This window comes from Colias eurytheme, chromosome 19 (genome assembly GCF_061535395.1).
Source record: "Colias eurytheme isolate Ceu_HAF_F1 chromosome 19, ilColEury1 Martin Lab GWU primary, whole genome shotgun sequence".
Lineage (NCBI taxonomy): Eukaryota > Metazoa > Arthropoda > Insecta > Lepidoptera > Pieridae > Colias > Colias eurytheme.
This window is the reverse complement of record NC_142998.1, coordinates 5,156,713-5,177,037: the sequence shown is the minus strand read 5'-3', so window position 1 is coordinate 5,177,037 and position 20,325 is coordinate 5,156,713. Positions and strand designations below refer to the sequence as shown.

General features: G+C 33.2%; 2 protein-coding genes across 5 annotated transcripts; one reads left to right on the top strand and one right to left on the bottom strand.

Annotated features, from left to right (window-relative positions):
* The first annotated feature begins 235 nt into the window (after positions 1-235).
* rump (heterogeneous nuclear ribonucleoprotein rumpelstiltskin) lies at positions 236-8,120 on the top strand. Of its 4 annotated transcripts, XR_016457793.1 has the most exons (13): positions 236-374; positions 547-737; positions 1,140-1,302; positions 1,382-1,484; positions 1,604-1,721; positions 1,801-1,947; positions 2,024-2,362; positions 3,301-3,526; positions 3,633-3,745; positions 4,161-4,296; positions 4,461-4,532; positions 7,677-7,771; positions 8,018-8,120. XR_016457793.1 is itself a non-coding variant. In XM_090112986.1 (12 exons), the coding sequence occupies exons 2-11, from the start codon at positions 555-557 to the stop codon at positions 4,514-4,516; spliced, it is 1,560 nt and encodes a 519-aa protein (XP_089969112.1). In that variant the 5' UTR covers positions 236-374; positions 547-554; the 3' UTR covers positions 4,517-4,532; positions 5,007-5,282. The 4 variants fall into 4 exon arrangements, 3 of the variants coding, with proteins under 3 accessions (XP_089969112.1, XP_089969110.1, XP_089969111.1); XM_090112986.1 differs by lacking the exons at positions 7,677-7,771; positions 8,018-8,120 and adding an exon at positions 5,007-5,282 and having other exon boundaries at positions 1,406-1,484; XM_090112984.1 differs by lacking the exons at positions 7,677-7,771; positions 8,018-8,120 and adding an exon at positions 5,007-5,282.
* Positions 8,121-8,148: 28 nt separating this feature from the next.
* LOC149900148 (sodium channel protein Nach-like) lies at positions 8,149-13,867 on the bottom strand. Its single transcript, XM_090113399.1, has 11 exons — positions 13,837-13,867; positions 12,868-13,027; positions 12,592-12,670; positions 12,380-12,498; positions 12,060-12,174; positions 11,223-11,401; positions 10,214-10,319; positions 9,709-9,860; positions 8,988-9,112; positions 8,621-8,908; positions 8,149-8,252 (listed from the first exon to the last, which is right to left on the bottom strand). Exons 1-11 carry the CDS (start codon positions 13,865-13,867, stop codon positions 8,149-8,151), a joined length of 1,458 nt encoding a protein of 485 aa, XP_089969525.1.
* Positions 13,868-20,325: the final 6,458 nt, after the last annotated feature.

The following is a 20,325-nucleotide window of genomic DNA, read 5'->3' as shown; positions in this document are numbered from 1 at the left end:
AACAAAAAACTGAAGCATCTTGAAAGAAGTCAACCTGTTTTTATTAAATAATAAAAATATTTATTTATGTAATTTCTACTAACTATACTACAGTAACTTAAAGAAATTAACAAGTCAATTGAAGACTAAAATTTGGTTATTTTAAATTTATAGAATAATTATAATTATAATTTTAATAAAATAGGCAATAGACATCCATGATACATCCGTAATATAGTCTGTATTAGAATGACATAAGTCATATGTGTCGTCTGTTACCGCCTGGCGCCTGTGACCTGTCGCCATTTTGTGAAAAGCTACAATACTTATCTTCCAACGAGTAACAACATTGAAATTTTGCGCCAATCACACATTATTTAATACCGAGCGAAAAAGTAAGTTTACGTTTTTCAATTTGTGTAGAAGTTATAGTTTTACGGGTAATTAAAAAAATGCTATAAAACTACCTGGAACAAATATTTTTTTGATTGTTCTATATTAACTATTGTCTAGGTTCAGAACCGGCGTCGTTAATCAAGTATTGTTTTGATACTTAATTAATTTTAGAGATACAGATGGATAACAATAGAGAGAAAGAACGTGATCGGTCCAGGCGTGGTGATAGACCTTCTCGTTTTTCTGATGCCACTCGAGACCGCTCCGGGGACAGAGAACGCTCCGATGGGAAACGATTATTTGTTTCTAACATACCTTATGAATTTCGCTGGACTGAACTGAAGGATCTATTCAAGGAAAAGGTAAACAAGCAAGCAAATAAGCGTTTTTTTTAAACCCTCAACAGAAGAGACTTATCCTTATATATAATTATGAAATAATAACCAAGGCATTTATGTCCAAACAATAGTCGTTTAGAGTTTTTGATGTTATCTTTGTCCTCTATATTGGTTTTATAGTTTAAAATTTGAGTCACTCATCTTCCTCTAGTCAAATCTAAAACAATAAAAAAAATTGTATTTGATATACCTACAACATATGACATTATAATACTTATATTGACCCTAAATCTTAAAATCTTTATCTATTAGGTATTCTATATTTCATAATTTATGAGCATAAATTGAAAGAAATGAATTATTTGATTATGGTATCATTATAATTGGGTAATAAATAATGTTTATATTATTATATAATTGTTTTAGGTAGGAGATGTTGCTTATGTGGAGCTTTTTACTGATGAAAATGGTAAACCCCGAGGCTGCGGAGTTGTTGAATTTACTAATGCTGAAGCAATGAAGAAAGCACTATTTGTAATGCATCGTTATGATTTAAATGGACGCAAACTTGTTTTGAAAGAAGAAACAGGTAAGTGAAAACTGTGCTTTCAACAGTTATTAATTAGAAAATATATTTATAAAAACTTATTCTAAAATATGTAAAAAAGGAAATTCGTTTGCAAATTGGACAGGTAATGAAAGGAACAGAAATAATAATTCAAGATCAACAGGGGGTGGCGGAGGTAGAAACAATAGAGATGAGAAGGATGGGTGAGTTCTCATTATGTTTAATTTATATCTTTTTTACATCCAGCTTATTGTTATTCTTTAACATCATTATATTAATAAATTTCTTATGAACACTTTCAATATTTAAATGTTTTCAACAGATGGGCAATGAATAAGCCACGGGAGCCAGAGAATTTCAATACATATGGGCTAAGTCTACAGTTTTTGGAATCAATCAATGTTCAACCGCCACTAGTCAAGAAAGTGTTTGTTGCCAATGTATGTTTACTTTTGAGTGTTATTGAATTTAATAACATATGATATTACCATCTCCTAATAATTTATGTACTGATTTTAGCTTGATTACAAAGCTGATAGAGTCAAAATTAAAGAGGTTTTTAAAATGGCGGGAAAAGTACGTAATATTGATTTAGCAATTGATAAAGATGGTAATAGCAGAGGCTTTGCTGTTATTGAGTATGATCATCCTGTAGAAGCTGTGCAGGTATTTTATTTTTTGTCTTGTAAACATGCACTTATACATATCTGTAATTTGAAAAAAAAAAATGTTCTATTTTTAGGCTATATCAATGTTTGACAAACAAATGTTGTATGAACGTAGAATGACAGTTCGCATGGATCGGGGTACAGACAAAACAGAGGTTAAGTTACCAGAAGGATTGAAAAGTATAGGTTTAGGGTTGGGACCCAATGGTGAACCTTTAAGAGATGTTGCCAGAAATCTTCCTCAGCCAAATCCAGCCAATAACATGAATCTAGCAAATGCGGGAACAGCGATAGGAGCCGGTGTGTTAGGTGCAGTGCCGGCCGCGAGTGTCGCTCTGAATGGTCTGGGAACTGGTCTCACTGCTGGCACTTTGGGAGCAAATGCAGGATTGGGTGGTGGTTTAAGTCTACAGGTGAGAACCGTTTAATCTATATAATCTCATTCTTAATTTTTGTAATATATCTGTATAGTCGTATTTTTAGGGCCGATTTTTCAATGCTTGGATAAAACTTATTCGTCAAATAATGTATAAAACTACCATTTTAAAAACGTATTCTAATTGCCCGTATTTGACAGTTTATGTGACATTTTAATATTATCGTGTACTTTATTGGACGGATAAGTTTGGACATCAAAAACTGACAACACAGTAAATGTCAGTTGACTTCGTCTAATTAAAAATACGACTGTAATTATTTTATTCAAATGATGAACTTCAATGTTGATACTAAATTTTTATATTGGTCCGGGAGCCAGCAGCAGATTTTATGACCAAGTTCCTCTCAAGCGGTAATTAGTAAAATGCATCAAAGTATAGTATTATGAAGCCTCGTGAACGTCAGCTGGAGCTCGGTTGGTGGGAAGAGCGGTTGTAGCCTCCCGTATCAGCTGACGGTTTTTCCACCAAGATACAGCCAGCTGACATATATATTTATCCACAGTTACATATAAGCTATCATCAGGTAAATTTTTGTTTGAGTGGAAATTACGGAAAATAAATTTTTCTTTAAATTTAACTTTCATGTTCGAGGCACCAGCTGACGTATAATACACCATGTTGTAACCAGCTGACTATTTTTTTTCGTTGAGATATTGGGTTAGCTACAATTTGACAAATTTTTAGCTGAGAGGAAATGAATGAATGAATGTATTTTTTTTCCTATGTGCGTGGGAGGCTACAACCGCTCACCCCCCCAACCGAGCGCCAGCTGATGTTCACGAGGCTTTATAATACTATACTCTCATGCGTCTGACGAATTATCTCTTGAGAGGAAATAGTTAACCAAATTTGCACCTGGCTCCCTAACCATATCCAGTTTACACTATTTACACATTTGACTTTGTTTTTAGGCTCTTGGTTTAACAGGGCTTGGAGCTTTACAGAACCAGTTACTTCAACAGGGTATCACAGCAAATGACCTAGTTAGTTCAGTTTTAACACAGGCACAGGCAAATGTAAACACTAATTCAATGGGAATGAACACTAATGATTTAGGTCCTAGTGTGATGGGAAATGGGGGCATGTCCAATAGTGTATTAGGACAAAATCCAGGGCTTAGCAGTGGTCCACATTCAGGTAATTTTTACTTTCACTAGGAAATTATTCATTTGTATATTTTCAATATATGGGAGAAATACATAATAAGTTTATTATAATATAACAACGTGAAAATTATTTGTAGGGTCTAGTCGTCCAATGGTTAATGTGTCAATACCAGGACAAGGCTATGGAAGGGACCCTCCCGTCCAACAGTCCAACCGCGAGAAACAATCAGATATGGTTATCATAACTAATGTAAGTATAATATTTTGTGTTTAGCCAAAAAAAGAAACTTCATTCGAAAAATAGAAGAAAATCGATTGCCCAGGAGGGATCACGGGCGGCCGACGAGAGGCTAGGCGTTGTCTTGGTAAAGCAAAAAGATGCTGATTCGAATCTCGCCTCGATCGAACTTTTAAGCTATTGCATAGCTTTTATCTCAGACTGAGCGCGGCAACCGAATGTAAAAATTTCGTAACGAAAAAACCTAACACCTCCCACTCCAACCGGCACAGCGATGCGATGCTATGCAATAGGTTAACCGCGACAGTCCTCGAGTGCCACACGTATTTTATTTTTTTTTAATTTATCAATATATAATAATATTTCAAGATGTTTTTTAACATGTTTTTTATTTTTCAACAGCAATAATGTAATTAATTTATTTCAGCTGCCCCAAACAGTGACATGGCAACTGATTCGTGAGAAGTTTAGTGAATGTGGTGATGTGAAATTCGCTGAAATGACAGCACCTGATACTGCTATTGTGCGTTTCCACAAAGAGTGGGATGCAGAGCGAGCAGTCAGTATCCTTTTAAAAAAGACAAAAAAAAACATGAAAATTGTGTTGCCCCACATACTGAGTCGTACATAAAATATTAAAAATTTATTTAACTGTGACAATTCGAAGTATTAATATTTTTTGCATTATTGCTATGTCTGAATGTCAATTTCCTTAACAGCTGTACAGAAATGTTTGACAGGACTCGAATAGATGGGAGGACAATTGACGTCAGATTTTTTTAATCCATTCCTGAATGAGGTTAGTAAACTGCGTTTCTATCACTTCTGTTTCATTTCGTATAACATTTATCATTTTTAGTTTATTTTTTTTTATATACAAGCAGTGTTTATGGTGATTAATTGGGATATTATCATTTTCTTGAACTAGGATATGTGTTTCGGAATTAAAGAAATATCTCATTATATTTCTATCACCAGATGTTTCCTAGGTGTTAACCTCATTGGCTCAGTATTTCTACGTCTCAACTAGCAGTCATTGTGGGATAGACTATTTATTTCGGCAATGTCTTGAATTATTAGCTTATAAGAATAATTTCGAATTCTTTCTCCAAGTTGCAAAGAAATAATTTATGTATTATGTATGATTTATATTGATTGTAATTTAATGTGGTGTCGTGTTGAGTGGACGATGGTTGAACTGTAAATATTGTTTACACTAACTTTGATTTTATGAAGGGATTTTCCAATAAATGAAATGTTTTTGTGTTTGCAGGAGAGTCGTATCGAAGTTGGTCTGTCGGTCAGAAAACATTCATCGTCGTCTTAATCACTACTGCAACAGAAGTTTTGACTTGATTTTTTTTGTTCATTGACATTATTTCTTGACAAGAATTGTATGTAGGTTAGTCTAGTATAAGAATCCACACTCGTTTTATGCATTTCCATGTCTTACATTATATCGCAACTTTATTAAACTGTTGGAAACTTGGTCCAAAATAAGTAATTGTATTGTGTCAAGGATAGCTTTTTTCCGTCGATGTCAGCGTGTTAGACCGGGAGATACTGACACAAAATTTCGAGTCATTTGTAACAGGATGGCGGTTCTACAGGGGTCTTAGTACGCAATGACAAAAAGAAAAATGATGGTGTGAACGCTGGTACCGGTGGGTTAGTCGCGTGGGCGTTAGTCGAACTCGTTGGAAAAATAGCGAAAGTCAAACGATTTGTAACACAAAAATTTTAGAATTTACCGATAGCCCATAAAAAAGAAGTAGGCGGTAGTGTCATGCCATACTTTTCCGGTATGACTTACAGCCCGCCATACCGACGCGAATGTGTTGATTTAAAAAAAACAATTATTCAACCATTTGTACCAAGCTAACTTTTGCACAGGTAACCATCGTCATGCAGCCATTTACGAAAATCGCCATGCCATACTTTTCGGACGATTCCAAATGGTCGCCATACCGCCGAAAATCTGCAATTTTTTTTTATTTCGCTTATCTTTTTGTACCAGTATTGCATTTGGCTTTTTGGAGAGTATTTGATAAAATGTGACCATTATTATATTTGCCATACTTCTAGTAGGGGGAAAAAGTGCTGTCATACTTGAAAAATAAATTTATTATTAATTTATATAAGTGAAGATTTCCAACACCTAGATCTTTGAAATTTTGTATTTATATTCGTTGATCCTCAAACTTACAGGAAAAATAAGTGCCATACTGTTACAAATCGTTTGACTTTCGCTATTTTCCGATGAGTTCGACTAACGCCCACGCGACTTAGCCGCCGGTACCAGCGTTCACACCACCATTTTTCTTTTCGTCATTGCGTACTAAGAACCCTGTAGAACCGCCATCCTGTTACAAATGACTCGAAATTTTGTGTCAGTATCTCCCGGTCTATGTGAGGTATTGTCGGTATAATATTGTATGCGGGTTGATCTCCGAGAATGTTATTGCGCTATATTCTATTCAATTTCAAAATATTCTTACACGCTCCCATCATACTAATATTGTTTAAATAGATTTCATGTCAAATTAAATTTGCTCGATTTGTAGTCAATAAATGGATACGTCGTAAAATTTGTTGAATTATTTTATGCTTCAAAGGTGTGTTTTCAGCGAGATTGGAACATTATTTTTACTTAAATTGTACATGAATTGAGGCACCGGCAAGGTGATAAGATTTTTGATTTTAGCAAGGGTTTTAGGGAAATTGGCCAAATTGCTCATTATGGGATATTTTTAATACATATTCCTTATGGTATCATTTCATTTGCATCTTAAACTTGGACTTATTTTGATTAAAATTGCGTGCTGCATATACTTTTAGAAAAGTACTGACTCTCGTTTTTAAACGATGGATGATTCTTGCATACATAATAGTTATGACATCCAATACATGTATGAATGTTGCTAACATCGAAGAAGTACGTTGCGTTGAAGTTATTGGATGTTGCCGCGTATACATTTGAATATACGCCAAGAAACATTTGTGGACGATTTCGGGAAGTTAAGGTTGAATTAAATATAACCAAATTTGTACAAAGATGGAAGTAGTGGTCTATCTTTATTTCTGCCTCTAAAATATTATCCTACTAAACTACTTTGTACAATACGCCACGTCTCTTTGTATAATGTCGCCTGGATCTATTGGGTATACAAGATTTCTGTGCGAATATTTAAAATTTTATTTTTTCCGTTCATGCATTATTAGTTTATCATAGATTATAGAAAATCGAAGTGAGTATACAATGCAATAGATATCTGTGATGATTGCCGCTTTCTTTATTGCCTGATGAAAAAATCTGTCTACAAAGTGTTTAGCGGGTACCTACGAGTTAAGAAACCATCGACTTCTAAATTAGCCAATATGAGTCGCAGTTTTGCTTCCGGATTTTGGTGTCTGAAGAAAGAAAATCATTATAGGACATCCCGCCTTCAGAATGTGGTGATCTTGACCTTATTTAGATCGGTAAGTGTCTTCAGTCAAAACCTTCCATTTTATGTTTCATTGGATGGGTTTGCATGTTCGGACTTTACTTTCTTATAGGTTATGAAAGCTGGCAACATCGATTGTAAGATTCTCTTCAATAACTGTTGAAGCTTTTTGTAAAAAAGGTTTCTACGATGTGGTTTGTTGCTCATAATTGTTTAGGTTCAACAGATCTTTATGTGTAAAGTGGGGTCGGACATTAATTTCGAAGCTTTGAGCTGCACCTTTGAGTTAAAATGTTCTTCATTTGATAGCAAACGCGATTCTTATGAAGTTTTCACAAATTGTTATTTTTAATCTGCTCTATTCCTAAGATGCACATGTGAATATATTGATCGTGTATCTATTATTTCGTGTACCTACGCCCTTGTGTACGCCTATCAATTCTTAAATTATTTTGACAACTTTATTTTCATTTAATGCCTTGTTTTATTTTAATTAGATGCAGGAAAGGATATGAAACTATTGGGATAGCGTAGCAAACAATTTTAAAAACAATCATTGCATGCAGGCGCATGACGGGCCAGGCATGAAAAGGTAATTTTGTATTAACTATTCTTGTGTAATAAATAATAATATACCATTGATAAATTTGTAGCTCACTCGGGTTTTTAGAAACTCTACCTTTGTTATTGAAAATTTGCACTTGTATCGAAAGTCGATAACTTGGCCTTTTTAAATCAAATTGCATCACTAGGATAAAACCACTATTGTTCAAGTCAAGCTTAAGTCTTAAGGGACAATTTCCGATATTTATTATAGAATTTTACTTTTGTTTTCCAGATGTTTGCACAAGCTCAAGTGATCGTGAAGAAGACTGATGAATATTAACTATTTATAAGCTATTTATTTATATTGTTTCTAAATAATAAACGATTATTCCACAGTTAATTTCTTTTATTACCACAAAAAATCTATTTTAAAACATAAATACAAATCTTGAGAAATATAACAAGACATTCTATCAATGATATTATTGAACATCCGAGACATAAGTTTATGACGCCACCTGTTTTCACTGAAAAAAAAAAAAAGTTATCTGACATCGAAAAATAACAGTATTATTTCGCCATTTGAATAATAACTCTTAGAAACCGACTAAGCTCAAGAAAAGTGAGGCAATTCAAAGGGTCGGCCCGAACGCATACACCGTAGTACCGTACCGTCAGTTGGTTTGAAAAGTTTTGTACTGTATATTCAGCACAATACATTATCATATCAAGTTTTTTGCTACCGATCTAGACGTTATTAATCTAATATTGCCACTGACAGTATGTAGCCTGTTTTGAATTATATTTAATAAATATAAATATAATAATTGGCCTAACTAATTGTGATATATAAATTAGAATGAGTATGTACTAGGTATGTAATGTTCATACTTACAGAAAATATCGTAAAAATTAAAGATGATATCTCTGATGACTCGGACCTTTGGAAATGAAGTGATTCTTATTTCTAATACATAAGAGTCTTGAGACATATAATCTTCTCTGTCTTTGTGATACTGATCTAATTCACAAGTGCTTAGGCAACCACAGTCTCGTGAGCTAGTTGGCAAACCCTGAGTGTTACGTAGCTCTAACGGAGCTTCGGCAGGTGCTAATGTTACAATATCCTTAAGATAATGGAGCACGCATTTTAGTTCCCGTATATGACAAATTCTTTCATGAGCTAGAAAAATAAAAACAGGTTATAGAAAAGCAGAAAAAGCAACTGGTGGTCAAAAGATGACAGGAAGATTAATACTCACGTAAAGTTTTGTAAAAATGTGGAACGCAACCGCACAATCTATTGACTAGCATAATTCTGCATTCTAAGAGACAATGACTATACGAATATATTGGGTATCTTTCGCTAATTGGTTCGTCGATAAATCTAAAACCAATATTACATTTCAACCACGAGTGGCTAAAACTAGCCTCTGGTGACAATTTCATACTACATGTACATGTACAACAACACACATAATTACTCTACTTACTACTAGGTACTATACCTAAGTTATTTATAAAGAAAAACGGCTAGACATTTTTTGTGTATTATGTTTCACCGGAAATGCGTTATTTCTAGACGAGATTTGTAACATGTATAAAAAATATTGTTTTACAAATTATTTTATACATGTAACATATCCTAGGAAATGTATCAATTTTATTCCAGTTTATTATAGGTATTTATATTTATTTCCCACTACAACATCAGAATTACAAACATTTTCCATAGACATTTTCATGGCAAACAATTTTTTTGATGACCTCTATTGACCTCCGAGAAATAAGTCGCAAAATATTCGCGAAAAACTGATTTTCGCGACCTTTTGATCTTTATAACTCTTATCCGGCACGATATCAATTTAGATATCTCATATTTAGTACAACCCCATAATAAAGGAGAAGGTATAAAAAATTTTAGAAACTAGGAATTATTTATAGGTCGTCGTCTAGGCGATTTTTAATAAGCATTATCATAACCTGCATTTTCTTATCCGTAATGGCATATCTCGTAGTTCATCCGATATTCTGGTAGTCCAGACAGAGAGACCGAAAGACATAAAACCTTCCACATCGAAAGTGAAAGATGATGTTGTGCCCGTGATAACTTCATCGGGGCCGTGAATATAAACCTAGAAAATATGAACGGGGAACCCCCTTTTTAAAATGCGGTTAGAAATACATTGCATATTATAACATATATCTACTTAATGGATTTTAATAAACTCAGAAGCTCAGAAGGTACACTTTTTTAAGTTTAACGGTACAAAAAATTATCTACGATACGAACATTAATATTATTGCGCGAGGGTATGATATGATAATTTCTTTAAAACAATACCTCACAATTCACAAAAATAATTGTAATTAATTCTGTATGACACTTCTATACAAAGTGATTTGAATTCCGGGATGTAGGTAGTCACATGATCGGGAATTTGCTTCACCTGTTGTACCCAAATATTACCTAATATTTCTTACTTACTTTATAAACTTTAGCATAATTAGTAATCTCTAGAAAAAAATCCCGGTCGTAAATGGAAAGTTCAATGTTGTTTTTGACGTATTTCGGAGAGCCGGATTTCCATACACTGAAAAGAAAAAATATCAGAGAACCCGCATGAATTTTTACTTATTGAGTACAATTGATTTAATGTTATAAAATTGTTTTAATAACTGTATACACCTTGACGGTGGAATATTTTTAGATTGAAATTTGAATGTGACTTCACAGTAGGTAACATTATTTCTTTATGGGTTTTCATTAGTTTGGTAATATAATTATATTGTATTACCTAAGAAGACATTCCGATTTCATATTAAAAAACTAGACACATTAAATGAGAGCACAATAAAATATCAGTTTGGTCCATAAAATACCTATAGTATAAAGAAAGGACCTTCAATTTTTTGCAACAAGCGCTTAATCGATACCGAGCTTTTTTACTGCTAGTGGCTTCTTTCAGTTAAAGCACCTAGTTTTATTTGCACAAAAATATAGGTAAATACAAAAATATAATATACAAACAGCTTATTAAATTGAATTACGGTAGACTGGACAACGCAGTACACAATCATATACATATATCTTATACCAGCTTTGCACCCGCGGCTTTGCCCTAAAACCTAATAAATTATATACTCAAATCTTCCTCTTGTATCACTCTACCAATAAAAAAAAACCGCATCAAAATCCGTTGCGTAGGTAGTTATAAAGATCTAAGCAGACATAGGGACAAAAAACGACTTCGGGCGAACATATTGTAACATATTGTGGCGCCCACTTGAGGTGTTCTGAAGGTTTGCACTAGGAGAGGCAAGAGACTCCAACTTCAGACCTTGGCGCCCCCCAGAATTTGTCGCCCTGGGCCATCGCCCCCTCTCGCCCCCCCCCCTAACGCCGGCACTGGGTACTATGTAGTGAAGAATTGGTAAGAATTAATACAAGATAAATACCTATAATAAATCATATTGGTTTGTCGGGTTTGTCTTACCTTGGTTGATCGTAAACGGCAATATTTGAATTAAGAACATGACACATTCCCATTTCTGTCATTGCTGACGTTATTGTTACTGGGTGATTTATTTTTGTAACCATTGCCTCTATTGTATTAAATTCAAAACTCCTAAAGACAGCTGCTGATAACTCTGCGTATTCCTCAGGTTTATAAACCTTCAAAAATCATAAATTTACAATTTATTTAAATACATATAGGTAAACTTTACACAAACACAGGCTATATTGTTATGAGTAGTCATATGAGTTACTGAATGCTTAAGAACTAGGTACATAATTTCAGACTAATGCGATATGCCTGGCCGAAAAACAGTTTTCTTCCCGGGGGCAGGAATCAATCATTTACCGTTAAATGAAGTTGCAATCAACAGTTTTGTTAACAAGTCTATCAGAGTTGTCAAACATCAATAAATATGTTTTTATAAATTTGAAAAATAATCATATTTCGTACTGTATAATTATATTAAATGATATTATATTGTTATTTGCAAATATCTTCAACAACTTGCTGTTAACATGTTTTCAGTAGCTATAGTTTTGTGGCCCAACAAAGAATAGGAATTAGGATCGATTCAGCGCAATTTTTGTCACAGGTTTTAGTTTAACTGCATTAGTTATGAAAAAATTTTTACATTTAAATTTTATGTAATTCAGTCAAAATAAATTACTTAAACTGTAATATTGAATGCATTTTACACGTAGGTACCTAATTGATAGTTGATACATAGAGGTCAGAAGTTCATATTATTAGTTGGATCGCATATTATGAAAAATATCGTATCGCACATTTATTTGATATCTGACTCATATTTACCGTAACGACTTCATCACCCACGTCCATTTTGACATATTCTAAGCTTTGTATATTAGTGTGTATTATGGCCCATAAATATCCTTCCGAAGCCAGATCTGAAGGGCTATTGTTTTTTCTAAATATGTAATTTGTAACTGTTAATTCCATTAGAAAAAATACATAGATTAAACGGAAATATTAATAGTATTATGTTCATTGACTCGTTTTCATTTCTTACTCTACTCAGTGTCTAATGTTGTTTAGTTAAAAATAATTAAAGTTCATATACGGAGGATCGTATCTTAAATTGTAGTATAAAATAAATTGCTTCATTATCTCACCTGATAACTGCTTTATATGTAGGAATATTCACTTTGTATAGTGGACATAAAGTGATGGCCGGGAAAGAAATATTCCAATCAAAATAGTCCATGTCAACACTCACTACTGTAGGAGCTTCCTAAACAAACACAATGTATAAATAGTAGTAAATAATATAGGAATACCTAATTTAGGTCATCCTTCCTATAAACCTATAGTTTGAAGTACTTACGATAAATCTTTGATACTGAGCTATGAGAAGTAAAAATATTAGCGCTAACGACACAATAAAACTAAACAGCCAAAAAATTCTGTAAAATAATGAATTATGTTTGATTAACGTGATAACAATAATTATATCGTAGGTTAATAATTATGAAGCAATAAAAAAAGAGTTTTAGTTTTGAGTTAGGCATATTGTCAAGTCAAGATTGTCTAATAAACCACAAAATTATATTTATAAAATCAGAAAGAATATCTTTAAAAAGCTTTGCCGTTCAAAATTAACCTCTCAAACAGATAAATGCGATCATTAACTAAGTAAGATAGGCCGTGAGTCGTAGCGTTTCGTAATCCATTCTTTATGTAATTAAACACCTCCTTTCTTCTGTAATTGCCGCGCTTTCTCTTAAATAAAGATATCTTTCTCTTGAATTTGATCATTGTATCTGAAACAAATTTAGGGAAAACAATAATGTAGTTACCTAAGCGTACTCGAGATTCAAATATTCTAAGAGAAATAAAAATAGGTAACATCCAAATCATTATATGATATTCTCAATAAGCACTAAAGTGCTATAGAGCTTTTTTATGATTCATAATTTCCTGGATGAAATAACTTTTTGGTGATTTAGCGGGTGCAGTGTGTGATCTCTCAATGTGGTATGGATTTTTATTGTGTTGTATATTTATATAACCGTACCTAAATAGAGGAGGTGTTTTATTTTCCTATACTTACATCATTATAGTACTTTCGACTTTCTGTGTAAGGCGTGGAATCAGGTCTATAGGTAACATGCAATTGGACTAGATGTATGCACAGCAATGTTTTTAATACGTGCATATCTTATATTTTTATATAGATAGGTACTTATTGTTATTTGTAGTTATATCAAAAGCAAGCCCATATCTTTGTTACCTATATTCTATGCAAAAATTTAGTAACTTATCGTTAGTTTCTAAATAAAAGATACTTTACAAAAATCAGACAGTTTATGATTGTAGGTACGGTAATACATTTAAACATCTTTATTATTTATTTTACAGATCACTCTATGGTTTTTCTTTTCTTTAGTAATCGACATCGTAATGTAATATCAATATTCAAGATTCAACGATAATATTTTTATTTGTATTGGAAACAATGATATTCAATATGCCTTGTGGATATTGTAACGGAATATTGTCATAGGCAATCACAATTACTGAATTAGAAATAAGCCAGTATTTTTTGCTTTACATACACCTACAGCCTTACAATGGGGTAAACCTTGTAATAGTGCAGTCATTTTTTCGACTAAGTTAATTAGACAGAATTACTAGTTATCTACCTAGTTTGTGTAGGTTACCTTTTCATTTTAATTTCAACGTTACGAAAAAAAGGTTTACGTTAATATTTCTTATTCTTTTGCCAATAGGTATAAGAGCGGTCACAATCATAATTATATATTTTGAAAGTAAAATCAAACGCAAAAATATTCCCGTGTATTAATTTGGTAAGTGTACTTATTTAATATTTGAGTCGAGCATGCTTCGGCTCGAATTGAGTCCGCTTGCACCGGGAAAGATACCACACCACTTGCTTTAAATACTAGCATGTGATTGCTACTGTGTTCCATTCGATGAGTGGGGGAGTCGCAGGCCAGTTATTACTCGACCTTTTTTACCTTTTCAGATTTAGAATGCATGATTGCAGATGATCCACCGATCGGATAGCTACAGTTACAAACGCAAAAAGTGTTCTTGCAGTGACCTAAGATATGATGATATTTTCAGTTCTAATAAATATCGTATCGAATATATTAGCAACATTGATAAACTGTTGAATTAATAGGAAGAATACAAATGGTTTGTAAGAAACACGAACGTCTGTCTCTGAAAGCGATAGTGCTCTACTAGTTACGATAATAAATAGGGGCTTAACGCTACCAAATGGCCGATTAGGGCATTCTTGACTACAACACGGGCATTCTGATAAAGTTCGCGTTTGTTTGCAATGAGTCTCGTGGGTTTTATGGCGAGAGAATAGATAGCTCCCTCGCTAAATCACACTTGTATGTGCACATTCGGATACTCAGTTGTTTTAAAATGAAACATGAAATCGACTTTATTAAATAAGTACAGGTATTTACTATTCATTCATTTATGTAACATTGTTTATTTATTTATTTATTAGGAGAACACACAGGTACAATTACAAACATAATAAGGTAGCATTATTGTAACATTCGGCTATTAAATCTAAATTGCACCCTCAACGTCTCACTGTGTACATATTTAGCCATAGTAAATGGTTCAATAATACTTACACGGATAGGTATGTGTTGTGAACTATATTCGGAATAGATATTCTTCTAAATACTCAAGGCAGAAAAAATGAAAAGCGAACAACCCTTCTCAAAGATAGTAAATGTTTAGATGATAAATATTGCGCTCATTTAGGTTATTTAAAACAGGTTCAGCTTCCGTATGCTTTTTATTTCCTTGTTATAAGCCCTTCCTAGTTCCTGGTCAACGTCGCATCCAAGTTATTTGGTAGTTCATAAATCATAACTTTGTATGGTTTTATTTACAAATATTTCTATTGTGATTTAAAATACTTACATCTATTGTAAATCATTAAAAAGAGTTAATAATATATTCAAATAGAATAAAATATTTTAGGTAACACTACTTTAATAATGGTTAATTCGGTAATTCCAATCGATAGATCATAACAATGTTCCAGTTACTACACCATTAAAAGTACCTACAAGTATATAAAAAAGTTAACTTCCATCATTTATGATATCCCAATTTTGATAAAAAGAAAATAATATACTCTACTTCCAACTATTAACTATACTTACAGTAAGATGAAGTTATTGAATGACCTTTAATCCCTACTTAGGGGCTAATGGCCGTAAGGTAAGCTCGTAAAACAAAAATGCGTAACAGCCTGTTGGAATTTTTAACGTGTTTTGAAGAATGTAACAAAGTGCTTTTAACATTTTGGTATCTCAACTTTAATATTTGCTTCATACTAAAACGCTTAGAATTCTTGACGATGAAATATTTTATAAAGTTAAGAATAACTTTTTAATGCCATGTTTTTGTTGTGAAAAACGAGGTAATGTGATATTAATTTTCCCACGAAAATTTCCTTTCCTGACAATATTATATGTACTACGTGACCAAGCCAACTAGACCCTTTTCAACTGTGACGTCACCCGCCCATGTCTCGGGTACAGATAGCAAAAAAAAAATATTAATAATATCACTGTTCGCTCTCCGCTATGAATAGTCTTATTTTTCCCCATTTCGAGGGCTGTCTATGAATAACAACACAGTAAAAACTTAAACAAATAACAACAAAAAACTTAACAGTCAACAACAAGCTCTAACGATTAATAATAAAAAGTACAGAAATAACTAGCGATGCGAAACGTACGAATGCGTCGATGCTGCGAACCGTACTAAGGCGAACGCGGTACCTGAGGCGGTAAGCGGGCGGGGAGGCCGCATTCCACCCGAGCGTCTAGTTGGCTTGGTCGAATAATACGTGTTTTTATAAAAAAATATATTTTAATTTACATTTATTTACAGATGTATAAAAATTTAACAAGTTAATATAAACTAAGTTCTCAGAGATTTCGATAAAATCATTTATTATATTTTCGTGATAAAGTTGAAAACCCTAAACCCTTAAACCCTTTTATTACAAGCACAGCAATTCATTCGGCTTTTTTTAAGAGGACCATAAAATCTTTATATATAAAAATGAATCGCAAAATGTGTTGGTAAGCGCATAACTCGAGAACGGCTGAACTGATTTCGATAATTCTTTTTTTATTATATTCCTTGAAGTACGAGGATGGTTCTTATGTAGAGAAAACGTAAATATTATGTACCACGGGCGAAGCCGGGGCGGACCGCTAGTATTTAATAAATTTTCATTATTTTACAGATTTGTCCAAAAGGTAGTAACTAGTAATTAAGTAGCATTTTCGATATTATAAAAACTTTACAATTTTCGTTTTTATAAAATCGCTTATATTAAAAGGAAAATCTCACGAAAAATAGAGTTTTTGAAAAATGTAGTCAGAATAGTAAGAAAAAATAACTACAACTAAAATTTTTCGCGTTTTTATTGTTTTTAATTGTTATCTTCCTCTAACTATGGATTGCAAAAGGAATGGGATTAATATAAGATATTTCTTATTTTTAAAATCGACTTTCTGATAACGTTCTAAAGTAATACCGTCGCTAAGGTTTGCAATGGATGGTCATTATTCTCAGTCGAAGTTTCTAGGTCGTTCATCGAGATCTTAGCTCAATCTCCGGTCCATTCCAACACACCACTTGTCAACATGCCTAAACTAGATTTAAGTTAAATGAGAATGATTGCCTGGTCAGTGAGAAATCCTTATTGGCACCATCAGTTTCAACGATAGGTTCAAAATTAATGTTTGTTCTTAGTTAAGCTTCCTAATGCATGGAGTAGGTAATGGCTTTTCTATTTTTGGAAAGTTATTTTGTTAACTGAATGTTGTTTTTAATTTGTGAAGTAATGCGAATAAGAAGCCGTCATGTAATTGAAACATACAAGTAAGTATTCTAGATTAAAGAAAAAATAAAAGTCTCTAAGGTTTTATCGAAATAGAGCAGTAAAGAAAGCTGCACTTAAACTGGCATAGGATGGCATATTTTTCGTAGTCATTGCGATATGAAAATATTTTTAGGATTTATTTCTTTTCATTGTGACTGGTTATTCAAATAAAAAAAACATGATTCTAGTTATTCGTTTAAAAAGTCTACCTATAAAACATTTAATAAAGCCATTGCGTTTCACGTTTCAATTATAGCACGAGTTTCTGCAATCTTGAGAGATTAAATGCTGCTTAGTGAAAACTTGTGAAATAGGAAAACCAAAAGTGCCTGCGGTGTGCTCTTTTTAAAAACTTTACGTTCATGTTCACGTTAACCGCAACACTGCAAACCTTCTAAAGAATTATTTGTTCAGTGTTGACTCAGGTGGATTCGTTTTATGTGAATCTGTTTGTATTTTAGCGTTCTATTTATGTCAAATACTAGCTGTCCCGGCGAACTTTGTACCGCCCTGTCAATGAATGTTGTGTTACCTTTTAGCTGAACTAATTTAGGTTTTGATGAACGTAATACAATGATACAAAATAAATATTTATATGGATTGATATGTAATAGTATTTTAATTTATTACTTCAAACACGTCTCAGAGAAAAATGATTGAATTTTAATAAGCTGTGCAGCATGGATTAACTCTTTTCATTCTTTAACTGTTATCGACCACGCCATCGTTTCGTTTCACTTAAGTTGTGATAATAGTTCTACCATTATCATTAGGCGATCGACGCTAATACAGTGGGTAACCATCGTTGCTTGTGATGGTCTTTGACATCAATTTTCGTGGATACCTTTTGGTACACTCGCTGTCAACCATGCATGGTGTTTGTTGGTTGATGGTTTCACACGGTCCATGAATCATATTCGTGATAAAAACGTCATGTCGGTCTGGATCGGTTTTAGGATTAGCAATCCCCGCACACTCATATATTTTATTCTTTCGACTAACCGAATTAAAATGTGTGCATGCTGCAAGCCAGATTTTCGTCATTCGATTGAATACATCCATAATTGAATAATCCCAAAGATGTGTTCCTTTAATGTAACTCATCAGTGATCGGATTTTTTTCTTGAAAACACGTGTGGTGATGACGTGCCGATCACTTGATATTTGTCCGGGAAGCAACAGTTGAATAATTTCCATCCATTTCCGATTACATATAAATGTAATGAATAGATCTGGCCGACCATAATGACGAACATAATATTATTATGTCATTGCATCTTGCACATATTCACTTGGGCTACCTGTGTATGTCGCCGGTAAAATAATCAATAGACCAACATTTTCTGCATCTTCTTCTGTGCTAATTGCATGGCGTAAATGGATGCAATCTTCAAAACGCAATTTAACTTGTTTATAGCTACGCAATATTGTTGACGCAGTCGACGAAATCGCAACAAATAATTTTAATTTTTTACACTTTTATTGAATTTTTTTTTAATTTTAATTTTTTCTAGCTGGCCCGGCGAACTTCGTACCGCCCAGTCAATGAATGTCGTGTTACCTTTGGGCTTGGAACTAATTTAGGCTTTGATGAATGGAATACAATGATACAAAATAAATAAAGATATATAACAGCATTTTATTTCGATGAATAACACATAGGTATAGGAAAAAGAATAAAAAAAAACAATAATTAGATACTTGATTACTTCATACACGTGCCAGAGAAAAATTATCGAATTAAACTACGTTTTGCAGCCTGGGATGCATTCGGATTAACTCTTTTCATTCTTTAACTGGTGTCGACCACGAAATCGTTTCCTTTCACTTTAGTTATGATAGTTCTACCACTATCATCTTGTTGCCTGTGATAGTTTCTACAGTAAATTTTCGTGGATTCCTTTTGGAACACTCGCTGTCAACCATGCATGGTGATTGGCGGTTGATGGTGCCACACGGTCAATCATATTCGTGATTACAACATAATGTCGGTCTGGATCGATTGAATACATCCATCATTGAATAATCCGAAAGATGTGTTGCTTTAATGTAACTCATTGCTTGAAAACACGTGTGGTAATGTCGAGCCGATCACTTGATAATTGTCCGGGACGCAGCAGTAGAATAATTTCCATCCATTTTGGATTTCATGTAAATGTAATGAATAGATCCAGGCCGACCATAATGACGAACATATGTCATTGCATCTTGCGCATATTCATGCGTATGACTTGGGCTACCTGTGTATGTCGCCGGTAAAATAGCACCTAACTTGCACCTAAGCACCTAAATAGCCCAATATTTTCTGCATCTTCTTCTCTGTGCTAATTGCATCGCGTAAATGGATGTAATCTTCAAAACGCAATTTAGCTTGGTTCAATCGAATGAGCCAGGGCCTCCGTTTCAATTTTAACGTTATAATATTATTTCAACGCAATATTGTTGAAGCAGTCGACGAAATCGCGACAAATAGTTGTCAGAATTTTTACATTTTTAGAGATTTTTTTTTTAAATAATTAATCGAACTATCCTTCTTGGTTAGTTTCCTCACCGAAAATACCTTATCAACTTCTGAAAGCACGCGTAAACACAAATATTTGAGGAATTTTTATGTATCTGCTTTAATTGCACTTTTCAATAATTGATTTAAAAAAAATACAGACAATAGTTTATTCACCCTTTTTACTTTTTAATTATTTTACACAAAATACATTTTTGAACGCATGAATGTCAAACAATATTTTGCTTGTTTTGACCGTATTCAACCGTATTTGACAGGATTGACAACTAATGATTGACATGTACGAAAATCAAAATTATTTTTATATAGTGGCCCGCCCCGGCTTCGGCCGTGGTACATATTTCGCAATAAAAGGTAGCCTATGTCCTTTCTCGGGTATCAAAATATCTCCATACCAAATTTCATGCAAATTGGTTCAGTAGTTTAGGCGTGATTGAGTAACAGACAGACAGACAGACAGAGTTACTTTCGCATTTATAATATTAGTATGGATTTATTTACAGAACACACGGCATATAAAAAGATTTATAAAAATAAACTTCGGTGGTTATTTTGCTGCTTGATGTGGCTTAAGGGGATTCGCTTTTTTAATATAATTCAATTCATTAACTTATTTTAAATCCTTATTTCCTTTTATT

Bases quoted from the DNA above. Each gene is read 5' to 3' on its own strand.
- rump (XM_090112984.1), top strand. From the start codon at position 555: ATGGATAACAATAGAGAGAAAGAACGTGATCGGTCCAGGCGTGGTGAT. The intron at 738-1,139 runs GTAAACAAGCAA...TAATTGTTTTAG, and splicing joins AGGATCTATTCAAGGAAAAG to GTAGGAGATGTTGCTTATGT. The intron at 2,363-3,300 runs GTGAGAACCGTT...CTTTGTTTTTAG, and splicing joins GTGGTGGTTTAAGTCTACAG to GCTCTTGGTTTAACAGGGCT.
- LOC149900148 (XM_090113399.1), bottom strand. From the start codon at position 13,867: ATGACTGCACTATTACAAGGTTTACCCCATT. The intron at 12,175-12,379 runs GTGAGATAATGA...TTACATATTTAG, and splicing joins ACATATAAAGCAGTTATCAG to AAAAAACAATAGCCCTTCAG. The intron at 8,909-8,987 runs GTGAGTATTAAT...TTATTTTTCTAG, and splicing joins ACATTTTTACAAAACTTTAC to CTCATGAAAGAATTTGTCAT.